The sequence below is a fragment of the Ceratotherium simum genome, chromosome 16 (genome assembly GCF_057802395.1).
Source record: "Ceratotherium simum simum isolate JZ-2026a chromosome 16, ASM5780239v1, whole genome shotgun sequence".
Classification (NCBI taxonomy): Eukaryota; Metazoa; Chordata; class Mammalia; order Perissodactyla; family Rhinocerotidae; genus Ceratotherium; species Ceratotherium simum.
The window spans coordinates 46772490-46790445 of record NC_141915.1 but is presented as its reverse complement, the minus strand read 5'-3'; the positions used below and the strand labels follow the sequence as shown (position 1 = coordinate 46790445).

General features: G+C 40.6%; 1 protein-coding gene across 16 annotated transcripts in view; it reads left to right on the top strand.

The window, feature by feature from the left end:
• STRADA (STE20 related adaptor alpha) overlaps positions 1–17956 on the top strand; it is a 28942-nt gene that overhangs the window by 7485 nt on the left and 3501 nt on the right. For 4 of the 16 annotated variants that reach the window (XM_004432639.3, XM_087441394.1, XM_087441396.1 and 1 more), the window contains exons 2-10: positions 2030–2109; positions 4032–4089; positions 6778–6806; positions 12484–12586; positions 13009–13130; positions 14625–14733; positions 14848–14971; positions 16600–16771; positions 17514–17618. In XM_004432639.3, the coding sequence (XP_004432696.1) occupies positions 2074–2109; positions 4032–4089; positions 6778–6806; positions 12484–12586; positions 13009–13130; positions 14625–14733; positions 14848–14971; positions 16600–16771; positions 17514–17618 (858 nt within the window). In that variant the 5' untranslated portion in view covers positions 2030–2073. Of the gene's footprint in view, positions 1–2026; positions 2110–4031; positions 4090–6777; positions 6807–12483; positions 12587–13008; positions 13131–14624; positions 14734–14847; positions 14972–16599; positions 16772–17513; positions 17619–17956 lie in introns of those variants that run through there. The other 12 variants (XM_087441403.1, XM_087441404.1, XM_087441406.1 and 9 more) reach the window with 6 other exon arrangements.

The window sequence follows — 17956 nt, the reverse complement described above, 5'->3', positions numbered from 1 at the left end:
GGTGTGCGCCCGGGGTCTAAACCCCGGCTGCCGCATCGGAGTGCGCGCACTTAACCGCTACGCCACCGGGCCAGCCCCTATAAATTCTCTTTTTTTTTTTTTTTTTTTTTTTTGATATTTGAAGATTTTATTTATTTTATTTTTTCCCCCCAAAGCCCCAGTGGATAGTTGTGTGTCGTAGCTGCACATCCTTCTAGTTGCTGTATGTGGGACTCGGCCTCAGGATGAACGGAGAAGTGGTGCCTCGATGCGCACCCGGGATCCGAACCCGGGCCGCCAGCATCGCAGCGCGTGCACTTAACCACCAAGCCACAGGGCCGGCCCTATAAATTCTTAACTATAAGTAGCAAACAAAAACAAGATCAGGATGATATGAACAAAGACACATTTAAGAAATGGCAGAAACTCTTTGAAATGTGTAACCAAAATTTAAAACTTAGTAGAAGGGTTGGAAAATAAAGTTGAAGAAATCTCCTGGAAAGTAGAGACTTGTAAAATAGGAATGAAACAAGTATAATAGGGGATAATTCTAGAAGTACATCTTTAACTATTAGGAATTCTGTAGCATGAGAATAGAGGAGTCAAAATTATCAAAGAAACAATACAAGAACATTTCCCAGAATTGGAAGGTCCAAATCTCCAAACTAAAAAGGCTGACTAAGTGCAGCTGGTCTAGAAAGCAACTAGTCCAGATTGCAATAGGAGGATGGAAGGCCCTGGGAAGGCAATCTCCAGGGAAAAATTGGAATGGATGAGTTTCAGTATATGAAAAAATATATTGATAACACAAACAGCAGAGATGTTGAAGTGTTTGGGAAAAGTTAATAATAGCTACATGGAAAACCAAGCAAGTGAAAAAATGAGGCAATTATTAACTCTAGGGAAAAAATGGGTGTGAAAGAAGGAAGACATAGTTATTTCTAATTGTTTGCCTCAACTATGAACCATGTTTGCATAGTCATAGTAATGTAAATGTTTAACCAAAAATCGTGCCACAACTATGTTGGCAGAATGAAGGCAGGAAAATAGAGTGCAGGAGGATGATATAGGAGAGCTTAGACTTCATCTACCGTGGTAGGAAGTTAGTAGGTAAAAGTCTAAAATGGATAAGTCATGGCCATATAAACATTAATTAAGAATGATGAGGGCTGGCCCCCTGGCTTAGTGGTTAAGTGCGCGTGCTCCACTACTGTTGGCCCGGGTTCGGATCCTGGGCGCGCACCGACGCACTGCTTCTCTGGCCATGCTGAGGCCAGGTCCCACATACAGCAACTAGAGGGATGTGCAGCTATGACATACAACTATCTACTGGGGCTTTGGAGGAAAAATAAATAAATAAATAAATAAAAATTAAAAAAAAAAAGAATGACGAGGGGGGCCGGCCCCATGGCGGAGCAGTTAAGTGCTGCACTCCGCTGCTGGCGGCCCCGGTTCCCATCCTGGGTGCACACTGATGCACCACTTGTTGGGCCATGCTGAGGCGGCGTCCCACATACAGCAACTAGAAGGATGTGCAACTATGACATGCAGTTATCTACTGGGGCTTTGGGGGAAAAACGGAGGAGGATTGGCAATAGATGTTAGCTCAGAGCCGGTCTTCCTCAGCAAAAAGAGGAGGATTGGCATGGACGTTAGCTCAGGGCTGATCTTCCTCAAAAAAAAAAAAAAAATGATGATAAAAAAGGATAAACAGCCAAAAGAAGTGAAGGTAATTACCTCTGGAAAGTAGACAGGTTGAGGGGGAATGGGTTTCAGTCAAGAGAAATTTAAAAATTAATTTAAAGAAAACCATATAATAACAAACTTCTCTTTTCTTATAGAGATTGCAGTATTTCCGAATGTACTTGGCCGAAGTACATCCCAGTTTATTGTCACTGAAACTTTCTCTAAACAAATCTTGAGAATCTAGCAATTTATGGGTCTAGTACAGTGCTTTGAATGGTAGACTCATAGTAAGTTTTGTCAATCAAAAGGTATTTCTATAAAAAGGAGATCTGACTAACTCAACCTGTTTCTGTTTTCCTTTTAGGTTTAAATTTTTGAAATTGAAGTAGGTCTACACATTAGGAACTCATGTCTTTTCTTGTAAGTAAACCAGAGCGAATTAGGGTGAGTGTTTCTCTTCTTCTGGCTTTACTGTTTTTATTTTCTGAAAAGCAATGTATTTTGGCAGATATTGTAGGTGGTTTTTTATGTGATGCTCAGAATCGTACAGAAGTGATGGATGTTGGATGTAAAGCAGGTATTGCAGCCTTCACTCTTGAGAAAAGAGCTTGCAGGCAGAGGCTGACCAGAGACACAGAACATACCCACCAGGTTGTCTGATAGAGAAGCAAGATGGCTTATTTTATATGAATATCAGTCTTTCAACATTTTATGAGTTGATGGCCCTTTTCAGTGTAGATATGTAACTGCTAATGATCTGCCAATTTCCGGTGTATTTTCAATGAATTTGTGTGTTTTAAAAATCAGTATCAAATTGTAATCATTGGAACACTTTTTTCTAAGTGTAGTTAAAGGTTTTAACTGAAGACTTTTTGAACATGAAAAATTTTATTAGGGCTGGCCTGGTGGTGTTGTGGTTAAGTTCACTTGTCCTGCTTTGGCGGCCTGGGGTTTGTAGGTTTGGATCCCGGGCATGGACCTGCACACCACTTATCAAGCCGTGCTGTGGCAGCCATCCCACATATAAAGTAGAGGAAGATGGGCACAGATGTTAGCCCAGGGCCAGTCTTCCTCAGCAAAATGAGGAGGATTGGCAGCAGATGTTAGCTCAGGGCTAATCTTCACCAAAAAAAAAATTTTTTATCACACTTGAAAACTTTACCAACTAAAATGGCCTCAAGAACAAATACTGGATTTAGCTTCTGTACAAGCTTCAGTGATTTCATAAAAGAGTATCTTATTTTACTTATTATCAATTACCTAATTTCTAAATGCATTAGTAATTATTTTTAAATCTTGTAAAAAGGTATAACGGCTATGAGACATTATGAATATACCACTTTCTTTAAATATTAAAGTGTAAATTATATTTTGTGGTACAGTGCATATAATTTTTTTATATCAAATTTTTGATTTAGGATGTTGTTTCTTTGTTTTTAATTTGGAAAAAATTGATATAGAGAAGGACAGAGAATGATGTTATAGTTCCAATTCATAATCCATATTGTGTAACTTATTTCTGAATGTTACCTAATCTTTTTTCTTATGTTTATTTATATAAGAACAATTTATATTGGGAAGAGTAAACTTCCACTGTTAATTAAGAGGAAAAACAGAATCTCTCCTTAGCCTGAACTCTGCCCAGTGGAAAGAATGCCCCCAAGCCAAACTTAAGTGAAATACAATCTTGATTCCATTGCTTTTAAATATGAGCTTCTTTTCTATTTCAACCTAGCCTGGTTCAGGTGAAACCAGACCACTGATCAGTGTGATGGAAATCCAGTACTTGTTTAAAATAGGTCAGGAAAGTGAACCATAGATTGGTCATGCTAGTTTGGTCCTTATAAACTTGGTAGAAAATGTAAGTGGTAATGTCTTTAGAAACCCTAGTGGATGAAAGAATATACAGCTTTCTGTTTTCTTTTACAAACTAATAGAGGCTTGTGAAAAACTACTGTTTCATCCCTGTTTTCTGTGTTGTGAATTCCAATAATATTTTTCAAATTGGCATTAATGATCCAACCCATCTGTAATAGACAGCCATGGAATGAGTAAGGTGGAACCAAAATGTAGTTTTGTATATATGAAGGACAAAAACGTTCTTCATTATTAAGGCCAGAACTACATGTTTGTCATCTGTCAGATTTAAGAATTATTCATCAAATTAGGCAAAGAAGAATAGAAAAAAGGAAATAATCTATTGTTTACAGTTGATTTAAATCCAGGATTCTTTTCAAAACTTTTCCATAGAAATGTATCTTAACTGTACTGCATGATTCTGTTTTTGTTTGTCTGTCTAATGGCTGATAGCTAATTTTTTGTGGCTTGAAAGAAATACTAATTCTCTTTGGGGTTTTCTTCTTTAGCGGTGGGTCTCGGAAAAGTTCATTGTTGAGGGCTTAAGAGATTTGGAACTATTTGGAGGTAAGTACAATATGGCATTTAGGCGCCACTTCAGGATAAATATCACTACTTTTTTGTTGACTAAATAAATTTATAGAAATTAGTAATTCTAAGGGCAGGTGTAAACTACACTGTTATATTTATTTAGCTCCTTTTTGAATCCATGGTTTCCCAAAGATTTGAGAACTGATCTTTTTTTTTTTTTAATGTTTTTATTTATTTATTTATTTATTTTCCCCCAAAGCCCCAGTAGATAGCTGTATGTCATAGATGCAAATCCTTCTAGTTGCTGTACGTGGGACGCGGCCTCAGCATGGCCTAAGAAGCGGTGCATCAGTGCGCGCCCGGGATCTGAACCCAGGCCGCCAGCAGCGGAGCGCACGCACTTAACCACTAAGCCACGGGGCCGGCCCAAGAACTGATCTGGCATTTGTCCTTGGCCTGTCTTGATTGTTAGAAAGCCAGTGTTTACTTAAAGGCACATGTGTTTCTTCTCAGTATTTGTCCAGTTGAAATACGTATTCTTAAATGAAAAATAAAACTACGTGTTTAGAAGTCTGTAGTCTTGAAGATTTTAAAAATAAAATTATAGAACAAAGGTAGCAGTGATATAAAAGTTCTGGTTTAACTGATCAATCTAGTTGACTCATCTTTTTATGGTAGAAATTATGAGACTTAAAGAGAACTAAGGAAAAATCTGTCAGGAAAAAAATATTAAGTTTCTGTTGTAAAATCTAAATGTTGATTTCAGAGGTAAAGTAGGTTTGCAACTTTGAGGTTTAACAGGCCCAGGGTTCCCCTTTGGCTAATTTCAAATTGAACCTTTTGGGGAACTGTGATCTTAATTTAAGGAAAAGAAAATTCCTTTCTATAAAAATAATAGTAGTAGAGCCCCATTCTTTGTATCTGAACACCAAGATACTCTCTTCGGCCCCTGTAGCTAAAGAAACAGGTTATCAGTCTGAGTGTATTGGTCGACTGATCCATAATGCCCCCTAATAGGCTTAAGTAAGTGAAAACTCAAAACTTGTTAGTTACTAGGTAGTACCTATTAATTTATTTTCCCTAATGCTTCTCAAAGAACTTCTGGAGCAGTATTATTCATGAATTTTGTCAAAGTGTTGTGTTTTAAACTAGGCAAATGAGAGTTCAGAAAGATGATGAGTTAGGGGCTGGCCCCGTGGCTTAGCGGTTAAGTGCACGCACTCCGCCGCTGGCGGCCCGGGTTCGGATCCTGGGCGCACACCGACACACCACTTATCCGGCCATGCTGAGGCCGCGTCCCACATACAGCGGCTAGAAGGATGTGCAGCTATGACATACAACTATCTACTGGGGCTTTGGGGGGAAAAAAATAAAAATAAATAAAATTATAAAAAAAAAAGAAAGATGATGAGTTAAAACAAAGAATAAAAATTAGCTACACGGTAAAGGAAAGGCTAATGGAACAAAAATACTATATTCTGTTGCTATTCTCATTTTCTTCCCATCATTAATGGGAATACAATGGTTTAAACATTGGCATTGATGGAAATTAAGTTGGAAGTCCAGTTTACAATTAATTAGTTAGAAATATTCTGGTATATGTGAATTGAATTAATGGATTTTGGTTTCAGTGTCTTGAGTATAGGATCTCTGGCTGTCTTTTAACTGTTCCCTAGTCTCTGATCTGGGGAGGGTGAAGAACTTGTTCTGTATATTGTTTACAGCTTGATGAAGTATATATTACCAAGTTTTATACAACTTGGAATTTGCCTTCTACTCTGAAAGATTGTGTTTGATTTCCTTTAATCCGTTCACCTGGCTTCTTACCTTTGACAGACTGTCTTAAGCAATTGCTCCTGCCATTTGTGTACCAGAAAACTGATGTCCAAGGCAAAAAAAAATGTTTCTTATTTTGATAAATTGAGGCTAATTTACTCTGTAGCCAATCTCCTCAGCAATACAGTTGGATGCTCTAACTTCTAATTTGAGATATTTGGAAATGTGTAACCATTCCAATATTTTATAGTTAAAAATCTACTTTGATGATTTTTATCACTTTTACAGAATAGAGAAAATCAAAAGCACAGACACAGAATTTGTCTGATTTAAGAGCATAAAATTATTTCAGTTGTCCTTTGCTTTATTCGTTTTCACCAAGAGTACCAGAGGGCCAAAAAGCCCTTGCTTTATTTGCATTCAGAATAGAATGTATCTGACTGGAGAGTCAGATTGGGTAATGGGTACCCAATGGTTGCTGTATTAAAACGTTTTTTGCCTTTCTTTTTTAATCCTCTTTTCTAGTACCTGCACTCCCTGGGAACTGGCCAACCATCTCTATAACTTTATAATGAATTTTTTTGTTCACAATATAAGACTCTGAAACAGGCCTATTGAAAATAACATTGTGTGCTGATATGAAAAGTAAATGTATGACCAGAATTATGCAGTTGAGTTACACTCAGTAAATAATGCGTATAGAATAGTAGCCTTGCTAAGTTTTAAAGTGCCATAGATTCCTGTTTAAAACCTCATCTCTCTGCACCGTTTTTACTGTGGATCTGTGTGTGTGTGTTTATATGTAGCGCTGTAGTCACTTTTTGCTGTAATGACTCTTAAGTAGTTTCTATTAATAAATGTAGTCCTAAGTGCAATAATTGCTGTTCTGAATGTGGGTGTGTCTTTTGCTAAAAAACAAAATGCCAACAATCAATTTCTCTACTCCAGAGCAGCCTCCGGGTGACACTCGGAGAAAAGTAAGTGACTTTCTAGGCTTTAGCACTATGACTGTTGCATGGAGATGACTTCTTGTGGAAGTTTGTGTGTTTCGTTGGCTTTTCATTTTGTTTCTGCTTATCTGTCATTGAGCTTTATTTGTAGTGTAATTCTTTTATTTGTGGAGATTCAGGTTTCACCCTGGAAAGATTTTGATGTGTACTTTGAAAACTGAAAAAGTCTCAAGCACTTTTTGTCTCTCTCTCTTTCTCAGGTATTAAGGTCTCCTCACCTCCCCAACCCCACCAGTCACCCACCACACCCTCCAACAAAAAACAAGTTTCAAAAATCTAATCTGGTTATCTTTTAGTGGGTACTGGTACTAAATTTTCCATCCTTAGTCTATTCATAATAGATTTCAGTCCACAGTGATAATATAGATCTCTGTCTAGATTATAAGGCAGGACCTCAAATCTCCTACCTTAAAAAACAAAACCCAAAATTACAAAGTACAAAACAGAAAATGTATTTTTATTGGCAAAAGTTGCAAGATTCTTGCCCTGCTTCCTACTCTTCTAGTTTATTTTACCTAAGTAAATAACAGCAGATGTGCACAGTGTACCAAGCTATTTTTGATAATGTGAATCAATATCTTAGGAAGAAAGAGGATAAGAGCCCCTTTCTAAATAGACTTCTTACTCTTCAGATGACAGACATTTGTACCATTTGCAGGCAGCCCCAAGGCTGAGTGAAAGATGATGATGTTGACTTGGAATTTCTCTTTGAGTAAAATTTTAGCTGTGTTTATATGGTCTGCTAGTCAGGACCACCTCTCCATCAGATCCAAATATTTTCCAGTCAGGAGACCAAAAACATTTCCTATAGGATCAGTTAGGTATTTTTCCAGAACACAATGCCAATTATGTATAATCTTCATATTTTCACAGCTGCCAATGTTATACCAAAAGTTATCCTGTGTGAAACCTGTGCGAGATTGAGTGTGTTTATTTCATAGCATTTCATAAATATTGTCTTTGTGTGCTTTATTGTATTTTGTTTATAAACTCTTTAAACAAAGTTATCATTTTATGGTGATTTCTGGGTATCTGTAGCTTATGTATTTTTCAAACATGTCAAAATGAATAAAATGCTTTTCATGGTGGGGGAAACTTTCTTAAGAAAAGACTTGGATAGAATTAGTTTCTTTCTCTAGGCAATTTGAGATTATACATGATACTAATAAAACTATGCCATGCTATGTTTAAAGAGAATGGACTAAGTATTTCATCCTTTTCATCTGAATTTGACCTTTTCTAAATCTGAAACAATATAATGAATTAACCTGCTTTTCCTGTGGTGATACCAGACCAGACCTCTTCCTTTCAAAATATTGCCTTTATTGTTTGTTTTCCTCAATCAAGGTCGGTTTCCCTCTGAGTTCAGACCTATAGAACATCCACAAAGTAGAAAGCCTCCATTTTAGGATTGTTTCCAGTGAGTTGGGGACAGAGTGGTAGAGGACTCAGAGCAACCACTAGACTAGTTCATTTCATGCAATTCCAGATCGCCCGTGAACTCGTATGCCTGATTACCTAGAGTTTTATTTTGTAAAACTAACAATTTTGAGTAGTTTTCTGTAGTCAACAAAGATAGTAGAAATATTTTCAAGTTACTAACTAATTATATCAGTAGTTTAATGAATCATTCCCTACCTCGGCTCAACAAGAGTGTGTCTTTAGTGTAGCCTAGTAGATAGACAATATGTCTCATATTCACTCCCTGCAAGAAAGAGGGAGGTAGGTAATAAAAAAAAAAGTATCTATCTGTATTTTTTCCAAAGGGAGTTATTTAAAGTGCATATAAAAATTCTTTTTAATATCAGGACTCAGCTATCCTTTATAGTCCTTCTTTTTTTCATATTAGAGAAATGTTAAGGAATTTGCCTGGAGATCAGAGGCAAGAAGACCTTCAAATGCAAAGTAGTTCTAGATTTATTGTCATTGGGGCCATATTGTTACCTGCTAAAAAATGCAGTACTTTCTCACATGCAGGTATCAGTGTGATATACAAAGATCCCCTAGTAACAGGGGATCTAGTGAATGTGTTGTGTGAGGGCTGGCATTTCCAGTATAGGTCATTATGTTGAACCCTGTCTCCAGTGGAACTAGGTGCTACATTTACCCTACTCTTCTGTTCAGCCCATGGGAATGACAAGGTCTTGGGCAGAAAACCTCCTCGGTTCAAACTTTGCTTAAATGATTTTTTTTTTTTTAATTTATTTTTTCCCGCCCAAGCCCCAGTAGATAGTTGTATGTCATAGTTGCACATCCTTCTAGTTGCTGTATGTGGGATGCGGCCTCAGCATGGCCAGAGAAGCGGTATGTCGGTGCTCACCCAGGATCTGAACCCCAGGCCGCCGGCAGCAGAGCGCACACACTTAACCGCTAAGCCATGGGGCCGGCCCTTAAATGATTTTTTTTTAAGTATGTGCCGGCATTGTTGTAGGTGTTGGGAAATACATCGGTAAACAAGACAGACAAGGTCCCTGCCCTCATGGAACTTGCATTGTGGTAGAGGAGACAGGCAATAAATAAACAAACAGCAGTGATAACTACTGTGAAGAAAGTAAAGCAAGATGATATAATAAGGTGACTAGGAGCCTACCTTACTTTCTGGACAGTACTTCAGTGAATAGATGACGTTTAAGTTGAGACCTCAATGATGAGGAGGCAGCATGAGAAAATGGCAGAGGCAGGGAAGGAGCAGGGCGGGGGTGTTCCAAACAAAGGGACAGCTAGTGCGAGTTTCCTAAGACTGAAGCATGCTTGTTTGTGTGGGTCAGGGAGTGAGTCAGGGGAGTGTAGTATGGGATGAAATCATAGAAGTAGGCAGGGGCTGAAACATGGATGCTCACAGGCCAGAGTAGGGAGTTGGGTTTGAAGGCAACCCCCTGGATTTTGTGTTAACTGATGACACTCATTTTATTTAGGAGCAGATTGATACTTGAGAAAGCAGGATATGCAGAGCAAGAATATGTGCAGGCAGTTAGAGGTATAAGGTTAAGAAAATGGGACTCCTCAAGATTAACTTAGCACCAAGCTTGTAAATTGTAAACAAGTGGGGGAGTCGCCATTTCAGAGCTCTTGGTTTGAGCTTTTTGCTCAAATTGCTAATCCTTTTTGTCCCTTGGTTGTGTATCTCCCTTACCTGTGTGAGGCACCTGGCATGTAGTCACCAGTATCTTGAGATTGTTCTGAAGATAAAGAGTGTTTCAAGAAGCTACAGTGGCTATTAAATGATCCTAGAATTTGTTTTCAGAGCATTCGAAAACACAGATAAGTATTAAAAACCAAAATCAAACCAACCTTAACTACTGATCAAGCTCTATCTAGGATTCTCTGTTTTCTCCCTTTTCTCTGTTCCATCTTATTTGTTGAACAGGAGAGTGACCAAAAAGTAGACAGCAAAAGAGGGAGAAGAACAGAGTTCACATATATTGAATACCTGTGATTCACCAGGGAGTGCCCAGCTGTACATATTTTTCTCTTATTTAATTTCATAGCAGCTCTGTGAGGTGGGAATTATTCCACTGATGAGATAATGGAAATCCCAAGCGATTAGAGTGACTGGCCCAGGGTCATAGAACAAGTGATAAACCTGAGTTCAAGTTCTGCCTCTCTCTGGCCCCTAAGCCTATAGTCTTTGCATTATGCCATGTTTTACATAAAATAGCTTTTCCCAAATTATCTTTCCCAAAATTGAACAGATATTAGGCACAAAAGGGTTCCCTGGACTAGTATCTTTGGAAAATGCTAGGTTAAACAAAGTTAAACAAGCTTCCTTACTTCAGAACTTCTCAAAGCCTTTAATAAGTGAATACAACTTGTGATTCTCCATGAGAGAGAGTATGCTGCATTTTCTAACTTAATTGAACGTGTAAACCTTTTTCATGCATTACCTGCCAGGATCAATGTTCCATGGGGCCTACTTTGGGGAAATCATGCATTAAAACAACTCAGTAGAAAAATGGACAAGAGACAGAAAGAGACATTTTCACCTTGGAGAAAACCCCCATGGCCAATAAATACATGAAAAGATGCTCGACTCCATTAGTAATCAGGGAAATGTAAATCAAACCCACAATGAAACTGGCAGAAATTAAGTCTGAATATGCCAAGTGTTGGGGAAATGATGGATCAACAAGAACATACTCATATTGCTGGTGGGAGTGTAAATTGGTATAACCGTTTTGGAAAACAATTTGGCATTATCTCATGAAGTTGATTGTTCATATACTCTGTGACCTAGCAATTCCACTCCTAGGTATAAGCTTTAGAGTAACTCTTGCATATGTGCATCAGGAGACACATTCAAATGTGTTTCTAGTAGCACAGTTCATAATAGCAGAGCTTAAAACAACCCAAAAAGCCCATCAACATTGGAATGCATAAACTGAGGTATGTTCACAAGATGAATATTATAAAACATGAGTGTACAACATGACTGAATACAACAATATGGATGAATCTTATAAAATTGATTAAATTAGAAATGTAGTTTGCTGGCAGGGCTCTATTTTGCTTGACCAGGTTCCTCTTATTGTCAGTGTAAGTGGTGTGGAAGGCAGAACCCCACTTGGTTTCTTTCCCCGTTGGCAGCATCAACTCTTTTGAAATCAGATGTGCCTGAAATGTCAGGGAGCCCCAACAAGGTGGTACCACCATCAGAACATTCTCAACTCACGCTCTCTAGGTAGTCCTGAGCTAAGAGCCTTTCATGCATTCACAAAGACCTTTTCCTGACTAGAGCTCAGGTTTATGAACACAGCATATGAAATATGCACTGACCAAGGGTTCTCCATTTCAGTTAGACACACTTCTAAAAAGGATCCAAAAGAAAGAAAAATACTCACAGTCTCTAAATAAATTTAGGTCTAGAAGAAGGAAACTGAGCCTATTAAGCTGGAGGAAGAGCTGTTGGTCTGCCATATATTTTGCTGGGCACTTCCCTTCAGGACCTCAAAGGCCAGAGGTGTGGCGCCCACATGCTAAATGGCTGGGATCCAGCTTCATTTGTAGCATGAGTGGGCAAGAAAGAGGGAGCAGGTCACTACTGCCTGGGATGATGGCTGAGACCTGACGACTCTGTTCCTTGCCTGCAACCCAGTGTGTTGGCTGTTTTCTTGCTTCACTTGGAAATGTCAAGGAATGATTGGTCTGGACTCTTGGTTTGCTAAATATGGCCATATTTTCCCTATAGCAAGATTCAGCGTTTGACCGTCGGGATCTTGTAGTCAGGACCTTACAAATAGGACCCCAATGCAGTAGGAAATTCAAGAGAACCCCCCACTCTCCATCCCGCTTCTCTTTTCTAAACGTGCCTTTCTCCAGACACCCTTTCCCCAACTAAGAATTTCATAATTTTTAGCAAATGAGTCAGTTGTTGGAAAGGACAAGCAGATGAGCAGTTGACTGGAACCAGCCCTTGTGACCCACTCCCGTTTGTAGATAACTCTAACACTTACCTGCTGATAACTACATTGAACATCTGTTTTTCTTGACATTTCTCATCAGATAGTTCTGGCACTATTTCTTTGCTCCAGAGCCAGAATTTGTATGTTTGTTTAGAGGCCAGTCTCTTTGTGGGTCTGAATTACCAACTCCCACTCCTGTCCCACCCCCAGTTTTCTCTTATTAACCTATTTTTCTTTTTTTTTAGACCAATGAGGCGAGCTCAGAGTCGATAGCATCCTTCTCTAAACAGGAGATCATGAGTAGCTTTCTGCCAGAGGGAGGGTGTTATGAGCTACTCACCGTTATAGGTAATGTCCAGGACTGTCGTTGCTTTCACGCTCCAGGGGACTGCTGCGACCTTCTCAGCATCCCCAGATAAAGGTGTGCCAGGGACTGTCAGCAAGTTAGCAGGATTCGTGGTGACAAAACTGGCTTTTCTGGGTCTTTTTTTGGTTTTCTTCTTCCAAGTATGGGAAAAGAGATCACATTACCAGGAGAGAAGCTCTTTTGCAATTTTTTCTTTTTGGCTGTATACTTCTGGTGTCCTGGGCCATAGTCAGAATGGTTGGCTGAGAAGGAGCTGATAGGAGAAAATCAAGAAATGTCAGCCATGAAAGTATCAGTAGTGAAAGTTTTAACTTGAATTTTCTTTTTAAATCAAGTCTTTTTAAGGAAGATGAAAACCTTTGTTGCTCTTGTCCTTGTTTATGGTATTCCTCTTTTCTTTTAGGCAGAGGATTTGAGGACCTGATGACAGTGAATCTGGCAAGGTACAAACCAACGGGAGAGTATGTGACCGTACGAAGGATTAACCTAGAAGCTTGTTCCAATGAGATGGTGATGTTCTTGCAGGTAATAAAACATGAATGTGACACTTGGAGGGTGGGCTCTTAGTTCCAGTTGTAATTACAAGGCACCTCTTACATCTGTGTTCTGCAAGTAGCTCGCAGGAAATGAAGGTAACCCAAACCAAGAAGTTGTGGAAGCTCTCAATGAAGAATCTTGGGCATTTGGCACTGAGGACTCTATAATGCTGCTCAGCCCGATTTATGTTCCTCTTTTCTTCTCCAGAGACTCCTTTGTGCCTAATTTATTCATTTATTTATTATTCAGAGAGGTTAAGTAACTTGCCCAAGGTCACACATGCTAGTAAGTGACAGAGGCAGAAATTTAAACCCAGGCCATCCTGTTCCAGATGCAGGCAGCCTGTCCTTCACGGGTGGCCATCTTCCAGCTCTTAGCGTCCTGTTTGCTTGAGGTTCCTTTCTGTCGTTGAAGCAAGTTGCTGCCCTCTTGTTAAACTGGGAGAGACCGCAGGTCTGGTAACTGACTGGGGCCTGGATTCCCCTTCGCTGATGAAAGCTTGCACTGGGAACACCTTAGAGTTAGGGCCTGGGTCAGTGTGTTTTCAGTACAGTTAGTTGCAGCCCCTCCCCCTTCTTCATTTACAGTGTTTTTCTGAATTCGTGCTCATCCAGTCATGCTCTAATACCGGTTCATGTGTTCCGAGTAGTTTTGTGGGTCTGAGGATGGAACTGAAAGTCAGTCTCAGCTTAGTTATTTGGGAAAAAACATAGATCTGAGTTTGTTCTAGAGCATGTTGGACTTTATGATTCTTTTCTGTATTCTATAGAGCAGTGGACAGGTAGAAGGTACTGCCTATTTGGCCTTAGCTCATGTCCTGGAGGCCAGGATCCTGGAGTTTCTGTAGTTCTTTTGTCTAATTTTTTTTTCACATCTTTTGTCCAAATTTATTTTAAAATTCCATAGGTCTTAGAGTTTCTCTAGCTGCTCCCGAGGAAGGGATCTCTCAATCTGAGGTTGCTGGAGAAATATCTTCTAATGTTGAATGGTTATCATTAGTTCTTTAATACTTTCTTGCCTTGTTTCTATTGACTACAACATTTTCCTGTATAACAGGAAAACATTTTTTGTTTTCTTAAAGAGGAGTTCTGTGCCTTGGCCCTTGAAGTTGAGCTAAGCTTATAACTTCCTAAGTCTCAGTCAACAGTTTGTTTTCATCATCTCCGAGGTGGTGAACTGGGACATTCTGCTGTGTTGTTAGCAGTTTCCTTGTTGGCAGGGAATTGTTTCTTGAGGCTCTTCAGGATTGGCTGGCAAAGCCAAACTTAGGCAGAAGCTGGCAAAGCAGTGCTGGCTTCCCTGCAGAGACAGCAGAGCCTAGTTTCTCTCATATTGAAAGGCACCTGCTTAGGCTGCTCTCAGGACTCTGAGAGGAGCACCCAGAAAGTACTAGGTCCCCATGTTATTCATGCCTCCACCTTCATGTTGAACATCATTCTTCCCTGTCTCCTGATTATGACTTCAGCTTACCATTGCTTTCAGGGGGAGCTTCATGTCTCTAAACTCTTCAGTCATCCCAATATCCTGCCATATCGAGCCACCTTTATTGCAGACAATGAGCTGTGGGTTGTCACATCATTCATGGCCTATGGTGAGTGGGAATGGGGTCCTGGCAGAGAAGGGTTCTAAGAACTCTTGTCAGCTGGCTTATGTGCTATTCCTTCTCTGTTACCCTTCCCTTTCTCCCCACAATTCTTTTCTTCAGGTTCTGCAAAGGATCTCATCTGTACACACTTCATGGATGGCATGAATGAACTGGCGATTGCTTACATCCTGCAGGGGGTTCTCAAGGCCCTAGACTACATCCACCACATGGGATATGTACACAGGTGCATTCTTAGGCGTGTTACCCTTTACAAGAGCAGGGATCTGTGCCCATGAGCCCTCAAGTAAACAGTTGCAGCTTGACAGAGGTTAGTGAAGCCAGAGTTTCAGTCAAGGCTCAGGATTCTGCCCTGGCCTCTGACTTGCTGGCCAGAGCATTTAGCCTGTTAGTGCTGAAGCTGCTGACGTTCTCTTTACTGAGCAGCTTGGTCCTGAGCGTTGTGTGAGAGGAACATCTGACATGGGCCTCTCTATACCCCCATACTTCTCTCCTTCCTTGGGGTACCCAAACTGGTGTGTGTGCCCCAGAGTCTGGGGAAAGACAGATTACTTAGTAGATAGTGTCAGGAAAAGCGGCCCACTGTAGGGAAAATAATAAAACTGGATCCCTACCTAACTCCACATACAAAGGAACACTTCAGATGGACTACAGGTGTAAATGTCAGATGTAAAACTACAGACTTAGATAAAAGGAAATGTGAGGAAATATTTTCGTGACTTAAGGCATAGAAGAACTTCTAAATGTTTTAGAAGCTCAAAACATAAGACAAAAAAATTGATGGATTTTATTATATCAAGATTAAAGATTTCTCTCCAATAAAGGACACCATGAACAAAGTTAAGAAATGAGTGACAACGTGGAAGATGTTAGCTTTGTCTAAAACACACAGGAGATTAGTAACAAGGAAATCTTGTGAATCACCAAGAAAAAGACAAGCAAAGCAATAGAAAGATGAGCCAAGGATATGAAGTTTATAAGAGAGGAAACCCAAAGGACTAACAGGCTTGTGAACAGATACTCAAATCTAGCAATAATCAGAAAAGCAAATTAAAACAGGAGGATGCCACTTTATACACCTGAGACTGATGTAATTTGGAGGCTGGGTGAGGCCCAGTGTGGTGAGGAGGTGGGGTCTCCTGTCTCAATAGTGGAAGGTGGGCCCATGCAGCCAGTCAGGGTCGCTCGGACCCGGGACCATCAATGTGCCTCTGGATGTACACCCCAAAGACCCTCACACAGGCCCATCAGGGGACATGTGTGGATGTCATTGTTCATATTCATGGTGGTTGGAGGCAGTGTGAGTGACCCTTCCTGGAAGAATGGATGAGTAGGTGTTAGATCCCACCCCAGAGCGCAGGTGGCATTTAGAAACAAAGATTAGATGTGTACAGATGGCAACACGGGTGGATCTCAAAAACACAGCACTGAGACAAAAAGGAAGAATGGGACACATAGCACAGTACCATTAGGTAAATTGAAAAGATCTGCATACAAAACAGTGATGCATGTTACAAGAACACCTACAAACAAAAAGTGCAGACTCAAAGCAGTATATGGTAGGCGAAGCAGTGGTCTGTGAGCATAAAAGAGAACCTTAACAAAATAATGATAAGTTTTAAAATCTGGTGATATGTAAATGAGGTCATGCTGTGGTCTCTTTTTTTGTGTGTGAAATTTTTCATAAAAATATGTTTATAATATGTATATACACATGTATAATACACACACACACAAACAAACATGCTGCCAAGGGACAGCTGACCTGATCTAGTGTGTAAAGACCACAAGTTTGTGGTGTGAGGGGCTCCTGCTGCCCCGTGACACCCTCCCCCCACCCGCCTTCCCCCACAGGAGTGTCAAAGCCAGCCACATTCTCATCTCTGCGGATGGGAAGGTCTACCTGTCTGGTTTACGCAGCAACCTCAGCATGATCAGCCATGGGCAGCGGCAGCGTGTCGTGCACGATTTTCCCAAGTACAGTATCAAGGTTCTGCCTTGGCTCAGCCCGGAGGTCCTCCAGCAGGTCTGTGTACTGGGTCCTGAGGAGCCCCCATCCCCCACCAACTCATGATTTCCCAAGGAAGCCTTCAGGAGTTTCCTAGGATGGGAGGTGCTCTTTGCTTCTGAGTGGAGGGAGGGGTTCCCGGAGGGAGGGGTTCCCTGTTACCAGGTAGACCTGAGAGGCCTCTCGGCATGGGCATTATGTGCCCATCACAGAAGATGTAGTTTCCTCTTGGTGGGTCCCAAACTGTACCTGATGCCTTCAGAGATCTTCCCATCTTACGGGAAGAGCGAGTACTTTGGAAATATTTGGTGCTCTCGGCATCCCTGTGCAGTCACATGTTACTTAACAATGGGGATATGTTCTGAGAAATGTGTTGTTAGGCGATTTTGTCATTGTGCGAACATCATAGAGCATACTTATACATACCTAGATGGTACAGCCTCCTACACACCTAGGCTGTATGGTACTAATCTTATTAGACCCCCTTTGTACATGTGGCCCGTCAATGACCGAAATGTCGTTTTGCAGCGCATGACTGTACTAAACGAGCATTCATCCTACTGGTACATAGCATCACCAAACATTCGTTCCTTTTAAAATAGCAGCTACTTTTCAGTAGTATGGGCAAGGAAAGTCTTAGCAGCTGGTCCTGATTTGGAGACAGGCCTTCTTTTCCTCTCCTCAGTTTTTGCTCCACCCCCTAAGAACAATGACCAAGGCTACAAACAGAGTGATCTGTGGCTTTTCTCTCCTGACTTAGAATCTTCAGGGTTATGATGCCAAGTCTGACATCTACAGTGTGGGGATCACAGCTTGTGAACTGGCCAATGGCCATGTCCCCTTTAAGGATATGCCTGCCACCCAGGTGAGCCTGCAGCCCAGTGGTTTCCTTTTTGCCTGCCTGCCTGCCTTCCACAAACACTTGTTGAGTACCTGCCACACTCAGGACACCAGTCAGGGATACTAAGATGAAAGACAGTCCTTTCCTTCAAGAGCCCCACCCAGTGGGGGAGATAGTTGTGTAACTCTGTTTACTTCTCTGTGTGATAACTGCTGTGGTAACGGAGCCCAGGGGAGGGGACCTCAGGAGCAGGCCTACTGCTAACAATTGCAGGGCCTGGAGCAGGAGGGCACACGGAGGCCCACATACCATGTGTCTATTGAAAATGTTGATAAATTTATAAAAAATGTTCTATCCTCCTA